At 55.2% G+C, this 24,546-nt stretch overlaps 1 protein-coding gene across 1 annotated transcript; it reads right to left on the reverse strand.

Moving 5' to 3' along the window:
- Positions 1-408: 408 nt before the first annotated feature.
- LOC102989664 (laminin subunit gamma-3) lies at positions 409-24,007 on the reverse strand (the record flags this gene model as incomplete). The annotated part of the gene is made up of 17 exons (XM_055083541.1): positions 409-485; positions 867-1,072; positions 2,093-2,234; positions 3,563-3,741; positions 4,234-4,376; positions 5,046-5,199; positions 6,042-6,287; positions 9,721-9,909; positions 11,786-12,004; positions 14,163-14,281; positions 14,461-14,653; positions 16,556-16,666; positions 18,847-18,897; positions 19,308-19,444; positions 22,163-22,261; positions 23,454-23,571; positions 23,651-24,007. Coding segments are annotated over 17 exons (2,740 nt in total), but the record flags the coding sequence as incomplete, so codon positions are not given.
- Positions 24,008-24,546: the final 539 nt, after the last annotated feature.

Consider the following 24,546-nt stretch of genomic DNA (forward strand, 5'->3'; position numbering starts at 1 on the left):
TAAAACCGATTGCGGAGATGGTGTGCACAATTCTGTGCATATTCTGTGCAATTCTGTGAATATACTGAAAACCACTGTATTGTACTTTAACTGGTTGGCTTGCGTGGCAATGTGAATTATATCTCAGTAAAGCTGTTCTAAAAAGAAGCCAGTGAAGGCTCTCAGGTGCCTTCAGTCGACCAATGTCGGCAGACCCCCGCCCCGACCCCTGCATCTCATGCCATCTTTGCACACCTCTCCTTCCCATGGTGATGACACTTCAGCTCTGTACTCAAGTGATTCCAGCTCCCGGGGTGGGGATACCTATGGGGCTGGCCCTGACCCCGGAAGCCCCCAGCAGAAGGGCTGGGCTCCCTTCATGGTTGTGTGACCAGGACCTCACCATGCTCCCAGGGCATGGGGGCTCACCTCCTGGCGAGGGCACGGGCCTCTATGGCCAGGTGGCTCCAGTTGGTGGGCTGGCCGAGCCCTTCCTGAGGAATCGCCTTTAGAGAAGAGAGAGAAATAGAAGGAACGTGATGGTCCATCCCTGAAGGGCAGGGCCCACATCTGGCTAAATTGTTGGGCAGACCTGGGCCATGCCACTTATTTCATAAACGCTCAGAGCCAGCTACAAAGTCAGCATCCAGTGGGCAGAGCCCTAGAGCTTGGAAATAACAATAACGACGCCTACCACTTGCTGGGCATTCACTGTCTACTTGGAATACGGCTCGTTCTTGGCAAATATTATCTCACTGAATCGGCAGAGGAGGCACTGTGTGACCGCTATTTTGCAGATGAGAAAACTGAGCCTCCCAAAGCAGGGGGCGGGGGCATGCCCCAGGCTCAGTAGAGGGGAGGAGTTGGGGAGGGGTCCCCTGGGGTACCAGAGATGCAAGGATGGTGGCTGCATGCAGAATCTCCTCTTCTGAGGACTCCAGCACCGCCTCTAGGTCTGCCAGCTGGACGCAGGTCTTCTCAGCTCTGGCCTGGGCACAGTGGGCATTTCTGCTCAGTGCCTGCAGCTGCTCCCGGGCAGCCTTCACAGCACCCTCAAGGCCTGTCACCTGCTCCAGGAAGTCTTCCTGGGCCCCTGCAGAAAGCCCAGAGTCCAGGAGTCACAGAGCAGTCGAGATTTCACAATAAAGCCTGCAACTTCAAGGGGCCCCATCTGTGTCCTCTACTCCTCCTGGGCACAGCTTGACTCCATTACCGGGCCTGAGCACTGGTTCCAAAGGAAAGGCCTCCCCATTTTACAGATGCGAAGGCTGAGGCCCAGAGATGGCAAATCATGACCCAAAGTCCCTCCCACAGGAAGTCAGCCACAGAGGAAGGACTGGAAGGAATCCAGGCCTTCTAGATCCACAGCGAACAATTCCTGAACCTGAGACAGCAGTAAAACCCGCCTTGAGTCAGCTCTGTAATTCGTGGCGCGGCTCAGTGTGGGAGTTTTAACGCACAGCATCTGATAGCTCCCTATTCTGTTAGTCTTGCAAACAGGTGCTCAGCTCACCTACGGCTGCTACAGGAGTACAGGTGCTTGTGAACACGAAATTTAACAAAATAAGCGATTCACGTTTGATGCTCCTAAACTTCAGTGTCCCAGGGACAAATTCCACGTGCACTTAATGACAATCTTTTTTCTTATTTAGCCATGTATTTTCTATGCTGGGGATACAGCAGTGAGCAAAACGGCCAACAGTCAAAGACAGCAGACACTTTACCTGTTCAGCACCTGGGACAGCGCCCCCATGATTATTTGTTGAGTGACCGACTCAACGAATAAACCCAACCCCTGTCCTCACTGAGCTTATGGGTACAGTCCGGGTGGCGCAGGGGCCATGGGGACCGAGGCTATAGTCAGAGGCTGATATTAATAAAGCTACAAAATACAACTGGGTGAGGGACATTGAAAGAGAGGTCTGTGGGATGACAGGACTGCATAGCAGGAGGAACTCAGTTAGCTGGGGAGGTCAGACAGGCTCTCCCAGCAAGTGAGTTCTCCTAGGGGTGAACCCGACTGAGGTCAGACTGAAGGGCTCCAAAGGGGGCATCTGACCAGCCAGCCCCCTCCCCTTGCCTCCCAGTCTCCCACTCTGCGCTCCCACTGTACCTTGCAGCAGGGGGTGGCCCTGGTAGACGTTCCCCCGTGGGGCCTCTCCCTGTAGGATGTCCAGTGGTCCCCAGGTCCTGCCACAGTTTGACCCCTGCAGCCACCCTTCCATCAGGGTCAGTCTGGCCTTCAGCTTGGCAGCCTGGAGGGGTCAGGGAAGGAACGGTGTGTGAGGCTGGTGGCCTAAAGTCCTGCTTGGAAACCTCTGCCTGGCCTGCCCGCCCCGAGCATTGCCTTCTCCAATCCTACCCTGGGCCTCAAAGCTAAGGACACACCGGACCTCTGAGAACCGACCGTGCCCACCCTGTCCTCGGAGCTGTCCCTTCCTTTCTCATACCCACGGCGCCTGCTGGCATTCAGCCGACCACACCTCTGCCCTACTGAGGGAGGGATGGGAAGGGAAGCCCCAGGAGGATTTCTGTCTGTTTTGCTATGTTCCCAGGACTTGGCGCAGAGCAGCCATGGGATCCTTGCAGGCTGAGTGAGTGTGCTTTGCAACGTCTCCTAGCCCCACGCTTTCAATCATATGAACAACACGTGCATTTATGGAGCACTTGCTAGGAGCCAGGTATGAGCGACCGCTGGCCACGCACCAGCTCACATTCAGCTTGTAACCACCCTAAGGGGCAGGGGATGCAGGTCCCGAGCCCACTCGATTCCAAAGTCCAAAATGCTCTGAAAACCTGCAAAGCTTTCCATCCCTTATTGGGTGGCAAAATCAGGTTGAAAAAACCCTGCACTCATTTAGAAACAAAACTGCTCCGAACAAGGCTACTTATGATCTTTATTTGCCCTCTTGGTGTGACTATTCACCTGTTTTCCTGCAGATGTATCACTGGGTTTGATTAGGGGGCTGGCCCAGGCACCGCTGGGAGTGGTACCTAATATTCAGCACACACCATCCTATCTTTCTACAGAACCATCGCTGGTTTCAGGTTGAGGGGCTGCAGGCCTGAACTATTTCATTTTGGAGTAGGAGACACACACTGAAACTTACCAAGGCTGTCACCTGCCTGGGCACGTGACAACTAACGGTGGCGGGGGGGTAGGGGAACCCCAGCGGTCATGTGCTGACCCCCGCACGACACCACCTCCCCGCCTGAGATACTACTTGTGTCCCATGATGGGCGCTGCCCTCCCTCCTCCTGCCCCTCCCCCAAAGGGCCTTCTGTGGTCTCGGCCCCGTTGAACTTGAGAAAGTGTGAGACCTCGGCCTGGGCGGTCGGGAAGGACATGCAGCAGGAACCACCCTTCTCCTGTCCGCTCAGGAGCCAGGGAAGGGCAGAGGTGGGGCTGGGCCAGATGGCTGGGTGGGCACAGGAAGGAGGTGGCTGGTGGTCCCAGAAGGCCTGAGAGCTGTGGGTAAGTGGGCATTTCCTGGTGCCCAGCACAGAGCTGGTGGTCTCCGGGGGCGTGAAATGAACAGAAGGTGGAGTGGCCCTGGGCAGGGCCTGGATGGGGAGGGCTCACCTCCTTCTTCACCAGGGCGTAGCAGGACGGGCACTCCTGGCAGTGTGTGCCGCCGGCCGTGAGGAAGAAGTTGTCCTGGCAGAGGTCACACTTGTAGCCCACAAAGCCGGGCCTGCACACACACGTGCTGTTCTCATGACACTGGGCCGAGGCGGCGCCCAGCGGGGAGCACCTGCAGGCTGGGGGGCGGGGCAGACGGCGCTGGGTGCCCCGATGGCCACCCCACACTGGAACCCCCAGGCCCCCTGCACCCTTGCACCTGGCTGCTCCAGACCCCGTGGGCAGCTCAAGTACATTCCTGGGTCCTTCCTGGGAGACTGACTCAGAAGGCTGGAGGTGATGGCTGAGAGCCTGAGTGATTTCAGTGCCCCCGGGATCTGAGGACCAGTCGGGTTTAGGACTGCCACGCAGTCTAAGCGTACAAGTGAGGCCCAGAGAGGTGACCTGATGGCCCCAGGCAGGCAGGAATTTAGCAGTGGAGTCTAGGACTAGATTCTTGGCCTCCTCTGCTGTCTTCTACCCTGTCCACTCACTCCATGTTCCCACGGCTGCTCTGAGAAAACCTGCCCCATATCGGATCTCTCTGCTGCTGGACGGCCATCTTCCCCATTGGTCCTCTCTCCCAGAAGCCTCATTCTCCAGGCAGCCTGGGAAGGAGCCGGCTTCCTTACCCCGGCAGCCCTTGATGGAGAAGCCGAAGAAACCCAGCTGGCATCTGTCGCAGGCCTGGCCCTCGACGCCTGGACGGCAGGGGCACTGCCCGGTCTTGGGGTGGCACTGGTCCCCCTGGGAGCCCAGCGGGTGGCACTTGCAGCTACGATAAGGGAAGGGACCCAGGTCTGAGTCCAGCCCTGGGCCACTCCCAGTCTCACCTCTGCCGGCTAGGGCTGGTGATCACGCCCTCTGTTGACAAGGCCCCACCTCTGTGTCTGCACATGTCAAACAGCTGCCCTCAAGCTGTGCCCTGGAAAGCGCAGTCTCATAAAATGCTCCCCGCCAGGAAAAAAAAAGGTATGGGGACATATATACATTTGGACTATACCCTTCAGTTGGAAAGTCACAATGCAATTAGCATATTAAAGGCCTGAGAAGTCTGGTCAGGAAGAAACCTGTCTGCTTCACTGGGCATTTCCCTGGAGTTCTCCACTGCTCCCTAAAGATGGTATCTAAGCTGCTGCTGTGGCCCAAAAGGTCGCAGAGTGACAGAGTTACCAAGAAGGGAATCAGAGACCAAACCAGCCCCTGCCCACTTGGACATCCCTTAGGGCTGCTCTTGGCCTGCATCCTGGGTTGGCAGGGCCATGAATCTGACCCCCCAAGGGACCGTCCCTTTGTCCCCCTTCAGTGCAGGGCACAGTGTACCTGGCAGTGGGCCTGAGACGACACATGCCAAGCCAGGCCCCTCTCTGGAGGCTCCCTGGAGACTTCTTCCATCCTGGAGAAACACCCAGGGGAAGGGCACCCACAGCCTCGCCCCACCCACCTCCGGCAGCCCCTGCCAGGCTGGAGGTCGTAGAAGCCAGGGCTGCAGTGGCCACAGTCTCGTCCGGTCACATGAGGCAGGCAGGAACACTGGCCGGTCACTGGGTCACAGGGTCTCTGCTCACTGACTGAGCCCGCCTGGTCGCAGCTGCAGGCTGGGGGTGGGAGCAGGAAAGGGTGTTGGGGAACCATGCCGATCATCTGTTCAACCTTTGGGGACCCAGGAGAGGCAGAGAAGATGGGGAGCCCACAGAGATGACTCACATTCAGCTCAGACTCCTAAGCAGTCTCTGAAAAAAGGTTCTAGGGCTGGGCCCAAGTCTCAGCCCATTTTCTCTGTCCTTGGAGAGACAGCCCAGAAGAGTCGTGGTGGCAGAGGGCCCTTCTGAGCCTGCCCTGAGTCCCCACAGGCTGGAGAGAAGGCCAGAAACTTGGTTGGGGGTTAGGGGCAGACCTCTGTTCCCACTGTTTTGGGTCACTTGTCTCTGCTCTCCTGGGCCCCATAAAACAAGAGGCTGACAGGTGCTGCATGGAGCAGGGGCTCAGGAGCAAGTGAGCTTGGGGCAAATGCTGAGCTTCTCCCTGCAGCACTTCTGGAAGCCACCCACGAGCTCATGCATGCTGTGGCCCTCGGAGAGGGCACGGGGGGCTGAGCGCCTCGGTGGGGAGGCACGGCCTGACAGGAAGCCCAGGGGCAGGACAAACATAAGGAGGGCCACAGGCCACCTGGGACAGTCTCGCGTGCCAACTGTGGAGCGTGAGATAAGTGCTAAATTACCCGGGCAGGAGAAAAAGTAAAATCACAGGGTCAGAGCTGATCAGATCCCAGGGCTGAAAGACCTCGGAGAAGAGCAAACCCTTACACTTTCTTGACAAGGCAACAGGGAAGGTGAGTAATCTGCCTAAGGCTGCACAGCCGTGCAGAGCAGCCCGCTGGATCTGGTGGAGAAGGGGCCCACCACGCCCCACCCTGTGGGTCTGGGAGGGGGGCACTCACGCACGCATCTGTCTGCGGGCCGAGGGGACAGGGCGCTCCCGTAGAAGCCTTCCTGGCAGCTCTCACAGTGGACACCCGTCGTGTTGTGTAGGCACCGCAGGCAGTGGCCAGACAGGGGGTCACAGTTGCCCACTGCGTTGGGGTCCACGTTCCCACTGCACTGACACAGCTGGCAGGGCTGGGGGGCCCCAGAGAGCCCCAGCGGGTCCCCAAAAGAGCCATCATCACAGATCTCACAGCGCCACCCTGGGAAAGGAGAAACCTTGTGTGACTGAGGGACCCAGCCCGCTGGGTCCATGAGGGGTGAGGCCGGGCATGAACCGAAGGGAGCTCCCCCCTCAAGTCTCCTCGTGGAGCAGAGCAGGTGCCCTGGGGTCAGTCTGACCTGGGGCCAGGGCCCAGCTGGGCCATTAGCAGGCTGTGTGGTCTTAAGCAAGTCACTGTGCCTCTCTGAACTTGGGCTCCTTGTCTGCAGAGTGGGGAAATGGCGGCTACCTCAAAGGACTGTTGAGAAGGTTTGGTGAGATCACTGGTGCAAAGCACTTAGCACAGATGCTGGCACGTGACTGGTGCGCAACTGCAGTGGCTGTTGTCACCCATTCACCATCATCACCCTCCTCCCACCTTGCGTCCTGGGTTTGATCTGGGGCTGCTGCTTCATCTTCCAGCCCCAGGGTTACTGTGAGTCTCAGAAAAGAAGGTGTGTGAGGAGGCTTTGGGAGGGTCATGGCCTGGGAGATTCCCTCTGAATACAGACGGGGCATAAAAGAGCACACTTGTAGCATGTGCTTCATGCAGTGTCAGTTCATTCTCGGTAAATACACCCACCTCTCTGCGTATATCTGCATGAAACAGAGGACTGGGGGGACTCTGGGGGTGGCAGGATGATGGGTACCTTAAGCTGTCTTCTCGCTTCTCTGCACATTCATGTTCCTCTCTACACTGTTACAGACTGTGCATTGTTACAGTGAGTCTTACTAACTTTATAATTTAAAAAATAGCTACTGTCAAGGTGAAAAATAGCTGTGGGCTCCCTGCGTCCTCAAAGTTCATTGGTCCAGTTGCAATCAAGTTAATGCGGCTAAAGGCAGGCAACCTTGAACGTGGAGAGGAGGAATACTAAGGAAGAGCTGAAAGAAAAAGAGAGAAGAGGAAGGAAAGAGAAATCTGAATGGAGTTCAAGGTAGAGGCTAGTGTCTGGCTTTGAGACTCCGAAATAGAAATGAAGTAAGAGGGGGGAATTCAATGATTAGGACTCCCTGCTCTCACTTTGAGACTCTGAAATAGAAATGAAGTAAGAGGGGGGGAATTCAAGGATTAGGACTCCATGCTCTCACTGCAGAGGGCCCGGGTTCAATCCCTGGTCAGGGAACTAAGATCCCGCAAGCTGCGCAGCGCGGCCAAAAAAAAAAAAAAGTAAGACGGGCAACGGGGAGATTGAAGCTGGTGATGAAGAAGAGTTAACCTGCCACCCACTTGGGACCCAGTGAGGACAGCTCCCAGGTAGGAGGCAGCTGCAAGGGTTCAGGATGGTAGACGAGTGAGGCAGGCAGGGAGCAGGACTTGACCCTGGTCAGTCCCCGCTCAGACTGTCTGGGTGAGTTCTCCGCTCAGACTGTCTGGGTGAGTTCTCTGCCCAGACTGTCTGGGTGAGGGCTTTGGCGGGATCTGAAGGATGCTGGTGTGATAAAGACAGGAACTGGTACAAAGCCCCAGGGCCTAACGTCGACCCCAGGGAGCCTTCCCAGGGTTCCCTCTGTGGACAGCAGTGCCTTGCTCCCCCGAAATCCTCCCTTGGGTAACTTCTCTAAGTGTCCACCCTCTCACTGCGTGGGATCCCCTCGTGTTGCAGACCAGAGGAAGCCACAGGCAGGGAGCCAGAAAACGTGGGGACGTTTATGGAAACGGAGGAGCATCATGATGGCAGGGGCCAGGGTCCTGTGGTGGGACCTCACTCCCTCAGTTCTTGGGACCCCTGCTCTGGGGCATCTCCCCAGCCCTGCTAGCCATCAGGAAGCTGCTTTCATAGTGGTCCCAACAAAGCTGGCATCTGACAGGACCAAGGTAATGGGCTGTCCTGATGCAGCCACAGGGACTAGATGTAGAACCAGATGTCTGGGAACCTTGGAACATTATGCCAAGTGAAACAAGCCAGACATGGGGCTTCCCTGGTGGCGCAGTGGTTAAGAATCGCCTGCCAGTGCAGGGGACACGGGTTCGAGCCCTGGTCCAGGAAGATCCCACATGCTGCGGAGCAACTAAGCCCGTGCGCCACAGCTACTGAGCCTGCGCTCTAGAGCCCGCGAGCCACAACTACTGAGTCCGTGCTCTAGAGCCCACGAGCCACAACTACTGAGCCCGCGTGCCACAACTACTGAAGCCCACGCGCCTAGAGCCCGTGCTCCGCAACAGGAGAAGCCACTGCAATGAGAAGCCCGCGCACCGCAATGAAGAGCAGCCCCCGCTCGCCGCAACTAGAGAAAGCCCGCGTGCAGCAACGAAGACCCAACGCGGCAAGGAAGGAAGGAAGGAAGGAAGAAACAAAGAAGCAAGACACAAAAGGACAAACACCGTCTGAGTCCACTTACATGAGGTACCCGGAAGAGTCAAATTCAGAGACAGAAACTAGAACGGTGGATGGCAGGGGCTGTGAGAACTATTGAACAAGAATTTAATGGGTGTGAAGTTTCTGTTTAGGATGATTAAAAAAATCCCGTGGATGGACGGTGGTGACGGCTGCACAACATTGTGAGTGTACTTAAGGCCAGTGAGTTGTACACTTAAAAATGGTTCAGGGCTTCCCTGGTGGCGCAGTGGTTGAGGGTCCGCCTGCCGATGCAGGGGACGCGGGTTCGTGCCCCGGTCCGGGAGGATCCCACGTGCCGCTGAGCGGCTGGGCCCGTGAGCCGTGGCCGCTGAGCCTGCACGTCCGGAGCCCGTGCTCCGCAACGGGGTATTTTGCCAAAATTTAAAAAAAATCAATAATGGCATATACCGAAAAACCATTGAACTGTACACTTTAAATGGGTGAATCATAGGGTATGTGAATAATAGCTCAATAAAGCTGTTTTTTTTAAAAAAAATCAGCTGCCTAGGATGACTCAGTCCTGGAGCAAGAATGAGGAACAGGGAGAGGGCTGGGGATGGGGACACTTCTGCTTCACACATTATCTGGTGACAGTTTAAAATTTTATTTATTTATTTATCTGATGCACCACGTGGCTTGCGGGATCTCAGTTCCCCGACCAGGGATCGAACCCAGGCCCACGGCAGTGAAAGCGCCGCGTCCTAACCACTGGATTGTCAGGGAATTCCCATGACGACATTTTTTTAAAGCTGCAAGTTCAATCAGAGGTTTTCCACCTTAACTAGGATCAGCCAGGAAACTCGATAGGAATACGGATTCCTGAGCTCTGTCTTAAGCTACTAAACCAGGCTCTGCGGGGCCGGGACCGGACATGAGGATTTCCAAAATCCCACGTAGTATGTTCAGTGGCCCAAGTTCTGCCAGGAACCCATTCAGCCCAGGGCCCTGGCTATGGGGCTATGAGACTCAGTGTCCCCAGAGGTCAGGCCTGTCACCCCTAAGGTGGGCCCTCCGCCATCTGTCACACTCCAGACCCGGGACTCGCTCCTGGAGGCCGGGCAGAGGCAGGGCCCCAGGGCATGAGCCACTCACCTCTCTGGCCCGGGGGGCAGTGGGTACACACCACCTCTCTGCTCTCTGGGATGGTCACGCAGGCCGACTGTCCAGGGCACGGACAGGGCTGGCAGTCATCGGCTTGGCCTGTGAAGGGGTTGCCGTAGAAACCTGGCAAGCAGTGCTCGCAGGACGGGCCCTCGGTGTGGTGGCCGCATAGGCAGATCCCTGAGGGGCAAGAAAAGCACCTGGTCACCACTGCCTGAGCCCAGACGCTCCAGAGACGGCAGGCAGGCTTCTGGCCGTGGGGGGTCACAGAGCATGTCCCACGCAGAAAAGGGGAGGGAACACTTCCAAGGTGGAGGCAGCATAGCCCAGGGATGAAGCGTACACCCCAGGTTCACACCCACCACTTACTGACCGTGTGAACCTGGGCACCCCTGTGCCCCAACGTCCTCACCTGCAAAATGGGCATAAATGGCTCTGACCTCAAAAGGTTTTCATCAGGATTCAATGAGGCCATGCCAAGTGCCCTGCACAGTCTCTTGCACACAATTACTATCACTGTCGTCATTATTATTTTGTATTCCAAAACCTGTAACCAAACCAGCCGACAATACAGCTAGCATTTGCTGTCACAGTTTTCCTTTTCCTCGTCCTCTGTGTCCTCTTTATCTTTTTAATTGAAGCCTCCGTGTCCTCTTAACTTCAGGGACAGTGACACAGATCCAGGATTCTGGCCTTGACATGAGGCTCCCGTTGAGGGGGTCTATGGGTTTCCAGAGGTTTCCTGGTCTCATAGAACAGAACCCCCGTCTCTGCCCACTGGTTTCTAATGAAGGGGATTCTGCAAACCCCCTTCTCCAGCCCCACAGCATCTGGAGTCTTCTCAGAGCCACTGCCAGGGACTACGGGAGGAGCCTGGCCGAGAAGGGGCTAAGCAAGACCAGCACTTCCCAGAGGCCCCCAGCAACACCCAGCAGGGACTGAGGTGAACAGGAAGGAGAGGGGACGCAGGGCGGACAAGCAGAGCAGGGGTGGCATCCCGGGGGAGCTGTCACACCCGCCCTGCTTTCCACTGGTCCCTGTCTTGGCCCAGCACCCACATGCTCACTACTCCTCCTCCCATCCAGGGTGGACAGCAGTGGCTGCTGTGCCCATTTTACAGATGAGGACTCGCCCAAATGGAGCTGGAAGTCATGCCAAGGCAAGGGTCTCTGAGGGATGACAAACTAGTCCCATCTCATGAGACAACTCTCCTGGAGCACTGCACAGAAGGGCTATGAGGGCTCATCTGGCTCGATTAGTGATGCCTGCCATGGGCACAAGAAGCGGGGAGGCCCCTCATGTTGCCGGTGCGTGCCCATCCCGGCTGGCCTGTTCATTCCCAGGTTACTGTGCTTTGGCAGCTGAGAAAAGGCATTCCCTTTTCAGAGACCCCAGCAGCTCCAGGAGAGCCGCAGGGCGCTGACCCTCCCACCTCCTGTGTGAGGGGTCAGCGTCCAGCCCCCGTCAGGCATCTCCTGCCCAATGACCGTGGGCGAGGTCTTTCCCCAGGCCTCCTCTGCTACAAGTGGGGATGAATAGCTGGTACTGAACTTGTGGAAGGAGTAGCTCTGCCACCTATTGGCCATGCAGTCTCCCTGCACCTTAGGTCCTTCACCTGTAAGATGGGACAGGAATGGTCCCGGCACCGCCAGGGGTTTTTGCAGGATTCAATGACATAGCATATAAAAAGGTGCCTACAGGGAGATCAGCTCAGTGCTTTGTGACCACCTAGAGGGGTGGGATAGGGAGGGTGGGAGGGAGGGAGACGCAAGAGGGAGGAGATATGGGAAGATATGTATATGTATAACTGATTCACTTTGTTGTAAAGCAGAAACTAACACACTATTGTAAAACAGTTATACTCCAATAAAGATGTTAAAAAAAAAAAAAGGTGCCTGGCACTTGGAGGGACTCGAGGACACCATTTTATCGGTATTGTTTTTCGTGATCACTTACATGCTCATAGCTGACCCCGTGCAGGTCAGTACTCATCTCACTGTTCTGTGTGCCCAGGCGGCCTGGTGGGGGTGGGGGGTGGGGATGCAGGGAGACTCACCTGTGTTGGGGTCACAGGTGCCATGCTGGTTACAGGTGCAGGGAACACAGCTGGCATAGGGACCCCCCAGTGGTGTCTCCCTCTTGTATCCCAGAGCACAGGACTCACAGAACTGGCCCGTGTAGCCCGTGGGACATGAGCAAGTCTCCACCCAGGAGGCTGGGGGGGAGAGCCCCCGCCGGGCCGACGTGAGCCGGACCTCAGTCAGGAACACTGGGCCTGCAGATCGAGGAGAGAGAGAAGGAGAGGGTTCCATGCACATGTTTCTCCCCAAACCTTCCTATTCACATATGTAAAAGGCAAAGGGTTATTGGCCCATATATACAAAGGCAGTCCATGGATCACTTATAATTTTTAAAAAACAGACCAAGGGCAAAGGAAAAAAGAGGTAATTTTCAGAAGGAGAGATAGATATGGCTGGGAATTTTACAGAAAGACATTCACTCTCACTGGTTATTAAAGATGTGTACATTTAAGGACTGCTATCGTGCACGACCCTCAGATTGGTGAGCATTTTACAGATCAGTGACAGTGGAGGATGTGGGTGTGGGGAACTCAGGCACGGGACTGTGGGAATACAAATCAGGAGGTCCTTCTCCTAGTAACAGGGGAGGAGCTCCTCTCAGACCAACCTTCCCACAGAAAACAACTAGAAACTTGCGACAAAATATAAAAACTATCTGTAAACACTGGAGGAAAACCACAGCAGGTAAACAGGGGAGGAGAGTGGACACTTGTCATCAGAATATAGATTGCTACAGCCTTGCTGAAGCAAAATTTGATAGCATGTGTTAAAATGTAAAATGTACACTCTTTGACCTAACACTTCCATTTTGACAAATCTGTCCTAAAGGCACACTTGCACGAGGATAAAAGACCTTTATACGAAGCTGTTCCCTGCAGCGCTGTCGGCAATGGTGAAAAGCTGGAAACAACTTCAATACCTATGAATAGGGGGATGGGTCAAACTTTATGGAGTATCTCTACCACGGAGTGATACGTGGTGGACATAGAGGGCCAGCCTTTTCTATGTGTAAGGCAAGTAACCTCCAGGATGCACTGTTAGCTGAAAAAAGCAAGTGGCAGATCATTATACTGTGGGATCACATTTCTGTATTAAAAAAATACAAATGTAAGTACATGCACACAGAAAGGTCTGGAGTGATACACCCCGGAACGTTATCAGTGGGCAGAGGAGGTTTGGGGGGTGGGGTGAGATGAGTATCAATATGTCCACGTGTGTCTCCAGTTCACCCCCAGCACGGGCCTGGCCTAAGTAGGTGCTTTGTAAACATCTGTTAACTGATGGCTGAGTGAGTAACAGAAGGAAGTTCTGGAAGTTTCTGGAAAGAGTAAAAATGAAATTCCTGCAAGGGGGGTCTGGGGAGCAGGGAGTACTGGCAAGGATCATGGGGATAAAGGCAACTAAACCACAGCCCCAAAGAGGAGGAAGGTCTGGGGCTGGAGGGGGCTGGGTTACAACCCCCAAGCCTTGGACTCAAAGGGGCCCCAGCAAAAGCTGGCCATCTAAGCCAGGGGTTCTCAAAAGGAGCAAATCACCCTCCTAGAAGCAGTGACTGGAATTCATATGGTTATTTTAAAACATCATTTACTTTCCTTTTATTTATTCTGTGTACTACAGTTAGAATAGTACACTGTTTTTAAAAAATTGTGTCTAGGTTATAATATTTGTGAATTTCATTTCCAGATAGTAAAGGGGTGCTATCTATGAAAGATCTATTCTAAAAAGGGGCATGGAGGATCCCTGGTCTAGGCACATACAGGTACGGGGTGGGGAGGAGAGAAAGTACATTAAGGAAAAAGGAACCAGGAACAGTCAGAGGACCATCAGGGCAATCACCCAGTGACCAGGATGAGAGGTGGTGAGAAGTCCCGGTTGAAGTTGTGATGACTTAGCTGGCTGGTTCAGAGGGTTTAGAAACCAGGCTTTCTCTAGGTGCAATACCTCCGATCACCAGCAGGGGGAAGCGATACCCTGGGAACCCTGGCCTGGCCCTTGCGGCCGGCACCAACCTAGGGCCCTCTAGGGTCCGGCCTCCCGGCAGTGGCGGACTCTGCCATGGTGCGACCACGGCAGGTTCTTGGCTGCCTTGTGGCCAAGCCCCTGTCCCTTAGAGCTGTCCATCCTCAGGCCCCTCACCGGTCCAGCCCCTGCCTCTGTCCTCAGCATCCACTCCTGCTGCCCTTACTGGTTATAGGAACTTGGGCAAGTGTCCCAACCTCTCTGAGGCTCAGACTCCTTCGAGGTAAAGTGGGGGCGACGATCACCTGCTGTGAGGACTCAACAAGGCTATGCATGAAAGAGCCCGGAGGCCTAGCTGGTTTGGGGGCTGGGGGTGTCCCCGTCATTACTCACCGGAAAGCCTGGCACTGTGGCCACTGGCCTGGATGTGCAGAGCAGTCAGATTGGTGAGCAGCCGCTGGAAGTGGAAGGGGGGCAGCGGAAGGTCCACGTCCTCGGAGGTCTCTTGCAACCTGGCGGGGCGGGGGGGGTCAAAGCAGAACCTGAGGCCCGGGGCAGGCGGTGCCAGGAATCCTCCGGCAGGAGTGGGGAGGGCGGGAGCCCCCAGACCCCGGGGAACCAGGTGTGCCTGGACCTCAGGGACCACCCCCACTGCTCGACCCCGTCTCTCAGGACAGAGCAGGACACTTACAGGAACTTGAGCTGTACCTCCCCCGGCTGCCTGGCGTCCAGGGGGCTGGGCGAGCTGGAACGCCGCAGAGTCGAGGTCAGACCCGCCCCTTCCAGCCTCAGCCTCGCAGGGACGGGGGAGCCCCTGGGGGGGACCCGGAATGTCAGTGTGAGGGGCTGCCCATAGCTGAACCGCTGGTCTCCCAGGAACTTCTCTGAAGGTAAGAGAGGGCAGCTTTGACGGTCTTCAATTAATTCGCTGGATTTTAAATGTCTACACTGATTTTATTGGCAATTAAACCTTCAAAAGATAAAACTACAAAATCAAAGGGTCCCTGAACAGAAGATGCTGAGGGTGGCCCACTCATACTTCCGCAGACAGGGCTGGCTTCCTGGGCGTGTGACCCTGGCAGTTACCTGGGGCCCCACGCCTGGCTTAACGCTCTGCTGTCACTATCTTGACACTCTTAAGACTGTTATCTTGGAACTTGGGTTTTGCAAGTGAAGTGCCACGGGACAAGGGAGTCTGTACAGGAGCAGAGGAGACATTCACAGTATGCCAGGCGGTGGCACCTGCCTGCCCATCACGCAGCACTCACGACACCCAACCCCCTGTGAGCTCAGAATCCCTAGGGACCCGCATCCATGGCATTTAGTGAGGCTCAAAGCGAGTACCAGGCAAGCGTGCTACACGTGTGACTAAGTAGGGGCACTGACAGCCCCCAAGGGCCACACTTTCCATGGGAATCAGAACTCGCTTCCAGTGGAAAGAAGGCAGATGCACAAAGGACCAAGGGGCCCTATCATAGCCTGTCTTACTTTGTCATTTCTCTGTATTAGCCAAGTGCTTAGGCGGAAAATCATGACACAGAAGGAAAGGGACCAAAAGATACCCCATCCTTCCTCCCTTCAGGCCCTCTGTACTCACGAGAGTGTTTGTTGAATGTGTGCGTAAAAAGAAGTGAAATAAAAACGGTTGAGTTCGCCCACCACCTGCCCTGCCCACTGCGGCGTGCCCAGCACACCCAGCAGAGAACCCAGTAAACACTTGAGTGAATAACTCCTTCTTCTTGAATCCGCTGACAAAGCAGCGAGGGAACAGAGCGTGTTTTCTGCTCTTGGGCTTCTGAACTTGGAGCACCTGCCCCAGGAGGGGACCCGAGGACCCCCCTTTGCTTCCTGGCTGCAGGGCACAGGGGTGCTGCATCCACACAGCTCCTCAGACGTCTGAGTGCCCCTCTCTAGCCCCTCTTGCAGAGAGAGGGGAAGGGCAGGACTGCGTGAAGGGAGCCAGTGGACCCCAAATCTGGCCACAGTGGAGCTAAGAATGGGCTCCAGGCTCCTGGTCTGATACAGTTTCCAGGAGACCAAAGCTGCCCTAGTTGGTGGGGAGTGGTTCAGAATAATCTAGAACTTCTTGCTTCTACAGGAATACCATGGCCCCGGGCATGGGGGTGCGGTGGCCTGGCGGGGTGAGACGCTGATGGGAAACGCACAGGGGTTGTCTGGGGTGCGACAGTGGCCTGAGGGAGCCCTGCGTGGCAAGGCCGTGAGGAGGAAGCAGAGGCTGCAGGGCACGTGATCGGCAGGAAAATGGCCCCCAAAAGTGTCCAGGTCCCGATCCCTGGAATCTGTGAAGCCGTTATGCTGCATGGCGGGGGCGATCACGGCTGCAGTGGAATTAAGGTTGTTAATCGGCCGGACCTTAAAGTAGAGAGATTATTTTAGATTATCCAGCCGGGCCGAATGTAATCACAAGGGTCCTTCAAAGATGGGAGAGGAAGGCGGAAGAGGAGGCGTCAGGAAGATGCAACGTGAGAAAGATCTGATCGGCTTTGAAGGAGGAGGAAGGGGCCACGAGCAGAGGGGTGCAGGCCGCCTCGAGAAGCCGGAAAAGGCCGGGGAACGGAGCCTCCCCCAGAGCCTCCCCCAGAAGGAGCACAGCCCAGCCGACACCTCGATTTCAGCCCAGCAAGACCCGTTTTCGACTTCCGACCTCTAGAACACTAAGAGAATACATCTGCGTTGCTTTTAGCCACGAAGTCGGTGGTAATCTGTGACAGCAGCCACAGGACGTGAATGCGGGCAGCCCTGCCCCTGCCTGTGGAGGCAGGTACCTGGTGCTGTGAGGTCCTCCTTGTCCTCGGGGTCCAGGAGGAGCCCCCTCGGGCTCCATTGTGCAGGATGCTCTGGGCCCCCCGTGCTTCTGGCCCGCCAGCCCTCGGCTCCTGGACAGCAAACACACACACAGGGCCCCTGTGAGGCCCTGGAGGGTGGCCTCTGCCCCCTCCCACTTCACACCCTGTCCCGGGTCCCAGGGACGACCCCTGCCCCCCCCGCCGAGGCCTGAGTGCAGCCTGAAACACCAGGACCCAGGGAGGGGAGAGACTGTTCTAGAGACAGGCCAGGGGGCGATGAGAGCCGGCTGGTGCTAGCAAACGCTCCGTGCCCAGAGCCAGGAAGCTCGGAACCCCATTCCACATCAGGATGGGGGTCTTGGGGTGGGAGGTGGCTCCAGGAGGAGCTGGGAGGCTCAGAGACCCGGCTCTGTTGGGGCACAGTCAGACCTCTGGGCCTGCCCTGCCCCTTCAGTGGGCTTTTTTCTTTTTTTAATATATATTTATTTATTTGGCTGCGCCGGGTCTTAACTGTGGCACACCGGATCTTTAGTTGCAGCATGTAGGCTCTTAGTTTCAGCATGCAGGATCTAGCTCCCTGACTAGGGATCGAACCTGGGCCCCCTGCATTGGGCGCATGGAGTCTTAACCACTGGACCACCAGGGAAGTCCCCTTCACTGGGCTTTGAGCACATGATGAGGACATGAGGACAGCCCAGAGACCCCACTGTGGGCAGTCTCTAACGAGACTGGACTTGACCTCGTCTTCAGGTCTTCAGAGGATTTCCTCGCCCGTGACCTCACCACCCCGTCCTTCCAGGTGTGTGTGCCATGAGCCCCACTGCACCCAGGGAGGCCACCTGGTTAGGAAGTGGCCAGGTCAGGGGGGGAACGCAGTCCCAGTTCAGTCCACCCTCCCTCTGGTGATGGCAGTACACCAGGCACAGTCGGGCACAGAGCAAGTGACCTCCAGAGGGCGCTCTGCAGGGGGGCAGCTGGAGAATATGGTGGAGGCCCAACCCCTGAGGCACCCAAGTGGTGAGGAGGGAGGGATGAAGAAACAGAAAGAGGTCAGAAAGGGGAAGTCCGGGGCTCCTCCGTGCTAGACTAGGCTCTGCCCCTTTGCTGGCTGTGTGACCCTGGGCAAGTTACTTAACCTCTCTGAAGCCAGTTAGTGCCTCATCTGCAAAATGGGGGCAATGAGGTACTGTGGTCCTGGTAGCAGTTCTCAAGTTGGTTTGAATATCCTGGGAGATCCCTAAGGCTCTTTCTGGGGGGGTCCATGGCGTCAAACTATCTTCTAAATAACATTAAAATGTTATTTGCGTTTTTCATTCTCTTTCTTACAGTGAGAATTTTCCAGAAGCTACAAGATGTGTGATATCACAACAGACTAAATGGCAGAAGCCGTGGTAAGAATCAGCTGACTTCTATTAAGTCAGACCTCAAAGAGATGTGCAAAAATGTAAAACGGGTAGCACTCTTCTCAAAGTTTTTTGTCTTTTAAAAAGAGGGTTATTTTTCACAGGCAGAAGTTATATTTTGTTATAAGTTTACTACGGTCATCTGTAACTGAATTAATACACAGATATTTAAAAACTACTGTTTTAATTTCGAATACAGAAAATATCCGTATAAACAACCCACATAAACAAAAGGACTTTGAGGTTCCTCTCTAATTTTCAAGAGCATGAAGGGATCCAGAGATCAAAAAGTTTGAGAACTGCTGGCCAAGGGTGTTAGTGAGATCACGTGAGATGCTGAGACTGAAGTGCCAAACCCAGGGCTCGGCTCCAAGTGGGGAAGATCGTGATGTTATTCTAGGATCTATAAAAGGAGTCCCTTCTGACGCTGACATCCTGGACTACAGCCCAAGTGACCACAACGCGGTCCCCGTTCCAAGCCCCACTCGGTCCTGCTTTCTGCGTGGTGTCCAGCAGAGGGCGCACTGCTCCCCCTGCATCTGGGGCGCCCCAGAGCCAGCCCTGAGGTTCTAGCTCCCTGGGGGAGATGCGGGGGTGGGGAGACTCAGTGGGCATATGGCAGGGACCCACGCAGGCCATGATTTAATGCAGAGTTCAGAGCTCCACTGCTTTCCTGCTCCAAAGATCCACCTGGAGCTGGGGACCCAGGTCCCCACAGCACCCCTGGACCTAGAGAGAAGACCTGCACAGCAGTGAAGAGCAAAACTCGGGAGCTGATGAACCCAAGGTGCCAACAACTAAGTTACGTGATCTTCCTTTTCTGGGCCTCAGTTGCCTCATCTGTAAAATGGGGATGAGAATATCTACCTGCCAGGGAATCCAGGAGGTTCCATGGACATAATGAGCTCAGCATGGTGCCTGGCATACAGCAGGTGCTCAATAAATTGAGGCCAGGGGGTCGAGCCCGGATCCCCAGCACTAGGATACACCAAGGGGGCCAAGGAGCAACTGGAAATTCCCCCACAGGCTCCAAAGGCTGCCAGGTGCCTACCCCCTACCCCTGCTGGAGGCTGAGGAGGAAACAGCGGCCAGGAGGGAGCCAAGGGGTCCAGGTAGGTGCTGGGGGTACTGAAGGGCCCAGAGGGGCACGGCCGGTGTGTGGGCCTGTGGGAGACGCCCGGGCTGGGGCCCGAGGCTGTCCCCACCTTTCCACACCCCCCCATACCACCATCGCAGGATCTCCCCAGAGCAGGACCCAGGACCGCCCGTCCCAGCTGCGCTGGGAGCAGACCCCTCGGAGGTGGCTGCAGCGGGGGGGCACTTCTTACCCTGGCGGAAGTCGGAGACGATGTGGTGCTCCCGGAAGCGGGCAGCGGCCGCACACGCCCTGGAGTGGCCGTAGCAGAAGCAGCTGCTGCAGCCGGCTGGGCTGTGGGACTGCAGGCTAAATGTGCCCGGGCGACATCTGCAATGGAGACGGACATGCCCACGGGGGCCAGATGAATTGGCTACATTCGGGGAATCCCAGCTAGAGTAACGGGAGCCCAGAATCACTGGGGAAAGTTGTTTTAATTTCAGATTTACAGAAGAGTTGCAAAGATTGTAGACACGAGTTCCCATGGCCTCTTCACCCAGCTTTTCCTAATGTTAACACCTGCCATTACCAGGGTACGTTTATCAAAGCCAAGAAATTAACACTGATTAACATTATTTCCTAAACCCCAGACTTTATTAGGATTTCTCCCCCTTTTCCATGAACGTCTGTTTTCTGCTCCAGGATCCCATCTAGGACATGGCATTGCATTTAGCGGTGTCCTTAATCTCATCTGTAACAGCTTCTCGGTCTTTCCTGGACACTTTTGACAGTACTGGTCAGATATTTTGTAGGATGTTCACCATTTGGGTTTGTCTGGTGTTTCTCAAGATTAGACTGGGGCTGTGGGTTTGGGGAAGAAATAGAGGCGAAGTGCCCTTCTTCTCACATCATATCAGGGTAAATGATACCTGTGTGATGTCACTGGTAATATATGACATCACTGGTCACGTATGACGTCACTGGTAAAGTTAACCTTCACCATTTAGTTAAGGCTCTGCCTGCCGGGTTTCTTTTCTTTTCTTTCTTTCTTTTTTTAATATTTATTTATTTGGCTGTGCCAGGTCTTAGTTGCAGCACACAGGATCTTTGTTGCCACGTGCGGGATCTTCAGTTGCTGCACGCGAACTCTTAGCTGTGGCGTGTGGGATCTAGTTCCCTGACCAGGGATCGAACCCGGGCCCCCTGCATTGGGAGTGCGGAGTCTTAACCCCTGGACCACCAGGGAAGTCCCTGCCAGCTTTCTCCACTGCAAAACTGCCATATTCTAGTCGTCAAAAGCAAGTCACTAACTCTAGCCCAGGGTCAAGGGGAAGGGAATTAAGCTCCACCTCTGGGAGGGGGCCAGTAATCAAAGAATCGTGGACCTATGGTGAAAGCACCACAGTAATTAATAAATATTTTGAGGGAGATATTTGGGGGCTATGCAAATATCCTCTTTCTCCCTCAAGTTCTGCCCACGAATTTCAGCATTCATCAGCGGCTCTGGCCTACGTTAGCGATCATTACTCTGATATCGTAACAGTGCTTTAATATTTCCCTCATTCCTTCTCCATTTATAATGTGGAATTCTTCTGCCAGGAAGATTTGTCCCTTCGTCCCCCTGTATTTATTTATTCACTCATCTATTTATATCAGTGTGGACTCGTGGATGTTTATTTTATACTTTGGGTTATAATCCGATATTGTTGTTATTTATTTTGTTCCAGCTCTGGGAACTCTTTCAGGTTGGCGCTCATGTCCGTTTGACACGGGCCCCCATCCTGGTTTGGGGTTTTCTGGGTTTGTCTTTGTCTGGTTTTGTTTTTAAGCACTCCCCTGCTTTCTACAAGATGCTTCGGGCTCATCCTGTGTTTTCCCCGCCCCAGCCCCAGAATCAGCCATTTCTCCCGGAAGCCCTGCAAAGGCCTTTTACAAACACATATTCCTGGTTTGCACCATGGGGGCTCCATTCGGGCCGACCCAGGTGGAGGAATCCAGTTCATAAGAAGCTGCCAATTACCCAAAGCTGGGCCAGCTCCAACGAACACATCTCACCAGCGCCCCCCCATCTCACAAACAGGTAAAGTGAGGCTCAGAGGCGGACCTCCTCAAGGTACGAGGCAGTGGAGTAGAGCTAGTGGGATCTAGTCCCCCAGCTCCACTCTGTCTCTTCAGCTTGAGGGGTCTTGGGGGAGGAAGACCCAGCAGGGAGTCCGCCTCCCACCCCAGGACCCACAGGCCCCGCGTGGACAAGGTGAGAGTCAAGGCCAGGTTCCTTCCTGAACCAGTAGAGGCCCAACATAGTCTGGCAAGAGTAGAGTCCATAATATACTGTCGTGTCAGGTTCCCCACACATGGCCCATGGCCAGAGGATCAAAGGGGCCCTGGCACACCCCACGCTGGCTGCAAAGGCTTCAGAGGTTGGAGATGAAGCCAGGAAGAGGGGACAGGGTGTGCGCAAGGACGTAAACCCGCGTTTGTCTGCCAGCCCATTGCTGGGGCTTGGAGGCCCCCTAAACACATGAAGGAGGAAGGGCAGGGAAAAGTCCTTCTCCCTCGCTGAGCCTTAGAAGCTCCACTTGTACCATGACAGGATGGCAAACAAGCTTGAATCTCAGCTCAATTGGTGGGAGCTTCTTGGAGCAGGGCGTAGAGAAGGATTCTGAGGTTACAGTAGAGCTCATGGTAAACTGCTGTGGTCCATTGGTGATGTCTGCCCTGGGCGTGAGATGGGAGGGTTGTGGTAGCGCTCTATTAGTGATGTCTGCCCTGAGTGTGAGATGGGAGGGTTGTGGTACGAGTACCATGTATCTGCTCTCCCTGGATTAGATGGTCTCTCCTATCCTTTCTAGCTCTTTCTTTTCAGGATTCTGAGCTAGGGGAAAAAAAGATGTATTTTCACAGCTTATGAACTCTCAGTGGTGGTGGGTCAAAGTATAAATGGTATTGTAAAGTCTTTAGATAACTTCCTGGGTGTCAGATCCATGGTGCTCCAGGAAGGGTGCCAGGGGGTGGGCTTGCCCGAGTCTGGGTGGATGATGGCCCCTGCCCCTCCCAACACCACTGAGGTCACTTCCAGCAGGCTTATTATTGGATCGGTTCACCCACCTGTCACACAGGTTGCCTTCCACATTCTCTTTGCAGGGACAGCGGCCACTGCGGGGGTCACAGGTGCCCAGGCTGCCAGCGGGATTGCAGGTACAGGGTCTGCCAGAGAGAGAGGACAAGAGGAAAGCGTCCAACGAGCAACTCCAGAGTGGGACTAGCCCACCCTCCTTGGAAGGAATCTCTCTATCCTTCCCCACGCCCGAGAGGAAGAGGAGGCGGGCTGACCCAAGAGCCTGCCCCCTGGCTCTACTGCTCCCACTGAGGGAAGGAAGTGACCCATCCACTCACCTGAACAGTGATCCACCTGCCAACCCACCTGCTTACCCATCCATCTCTTCATCTCTCCACTCATTCACCACACACCTATTCACTTACCCATCCATGCATTTCCCATCCGCCCACCCATCCATCCATCCATCCCCCATCTGATAAGACATGGTCCCTGTCCTCACAGAGCCTAGAGTCCAGTGAGGATGGACAGGCAAACAGGTAGCTGCTGTACTTTGATACAAGCTATGGGAGAGAATGTACAAGAAGAGGCTGTGGCAGCACCACTGAGGTGTCTGGAGTGGGAACAAGGTGGGAAGTTGTACCTTGGCTGAACATGAAAGAATGAGTGGGACTTTGTTCAGACACAGGCCGGGGAGAGGCAGGGTGTTGAGGGAGAAGAGAATGCTCTAGGGTAGGAGAAGTGGCATGTACAGAGGCCCAGAGGCCACAGAGACCCTGGGGAAGCATCCAGGTCCCCACCTAATGGCCAGTTTTACGCCTGAATGACTGAGTATTTTGAGAGAGATCTGAGACTCCCCAAACCTCCCCAATGGCATTTCCACTGCCTTTCAAATATACAAGGAGACTGGTGCAATGAACCAAAGCCAAGGTCATTTAATAGTACTTCTGAATTTATAAGGGCTTTATTTTGGGGGGTCATTGTGTATTTTCTCAATCAAGTGATAGTAAAGTGTCAGACCCTCTTCTGAGGTCCAGACCCCACTAGCCCCTGCCCATCTCTGTCCCCCTGGATGCCCCACGAGCACTGCAGACTCCGCCTCTCCCCACCCTGTGCTCCCGTCACCATGAATGGCCTCCCTTCGCCCAGGTGCCTGAAGCAGAGCCCCAGGGGGTCAGCCTTCATCCCTTCTTCCTCTTCCGCTCCCAGGTAACCACCTGCTGCCAAGTCTGCCTTCCGAGGGGCTTGGGACTCTCCCTCCTGCTTCCCAGCGTTCAGTCCAAATCCGCCGCCGTGCGCCCTTGCTGGGTCATCTACACCCACTGTCCCCACCGTCCTCACCTGCAGCCGCCCTCACTGAGCGAGTGGAAGCCGGGCAGGCAGCGGTCACACTTCCAGCCCGTCACCGTGGGCTTGCAGATGCAGGTGCCGGAGTCATTGCACTGGAGGCGCAGGGAGCCTGGGGAGGAAGCGCACAGGGCAGCAGGAGCCCGTGGCGGTGGGCGAGGGTGGGGGCCGGGGCAGTGTGGCCCACTCACCTGCTGGGTGGCAGTCGCAGGGCTGGCATGGCGTCCGTGGCCTCCAGCGATAGAAGTTCTCCCGGCAGCGCTCACAGTGTGGCCCGGCTGTGTGGTCACGGCAGCGGAGGCAACGCCCACCATGGCCCGAGCTGCGGAAGAGCTCCCGGTCAAACATGCACTCCTCAGAGTGGCCGCTGCAGTTGCAAGCTGTGGGTAGGAGGCGGGGGAGGGTGTGTGAGAGAGGCCGTGGCACACGGTAGGAGGGGAGTATGGGCCAGTCAGCTTCCTTGTGGTGAGTGAGCAGGCAGCTGGAGGAAGGGCAAGGATGGAGTTCAGGCCTGGCTTGATCAAGGATCTGGAGACCAGTCAATTGATCTTCCAAAACCGGACACTCTCGAAAACAAAGGGGGCACCATTAATAAATATACCCACACACAGGGCCCTCCCAGGCAAGCCAGGACGTAGAGTCACCTGGTCACGGATCACAGACTGGCTACCTTCTCGAGTGGCAGCGTGGCTTCCTCCAAGATCTCCCGTGGATCCTCTGAGCCATAAGAGTATGTGAATCTGACCCCCAGTGACCATGAGGTCACTCAGAAGCATGGAAAATACAAGTCACCTTTCATTCACTCTAAATACGTTATTTTTAAAACATCTTTATTGGAGTATAATTGCTTTACAATGGTGTGTTAGTGTCTGCTTTATAACGAAGTGAATCAGTTATATATATATACTTATATCCCCATATCTCCGCCCTCTTGCGTCTCCCTCCCACCCTCCCTATCCCACCCCTCTAGGTGGTCACAAAGCACCGAGCTGATCTCCCTGTGCTATGCGGCTGCTTCCCACTAGCTATTTTACATTTGGTAGTGTATATATGTCCATGCCACTCTCTCACTTGGTCACAGCTTACT

This window comes from Physeter macrocephalus, unplaced genomic scaffold, assembly GCF_002837175.3.
Source record: "Physeter macrocephalus isolate SW-GA unplaced genomic scaffold, ASM283717v5 random_1183, whole genome shotgun sequence".
Lineage (NCBI taxonomy): Eukaryota > Metazoa > Chordata > Mammalia > Artiodactyla > Physeteridae > Physeter > Physeter macrocephalus.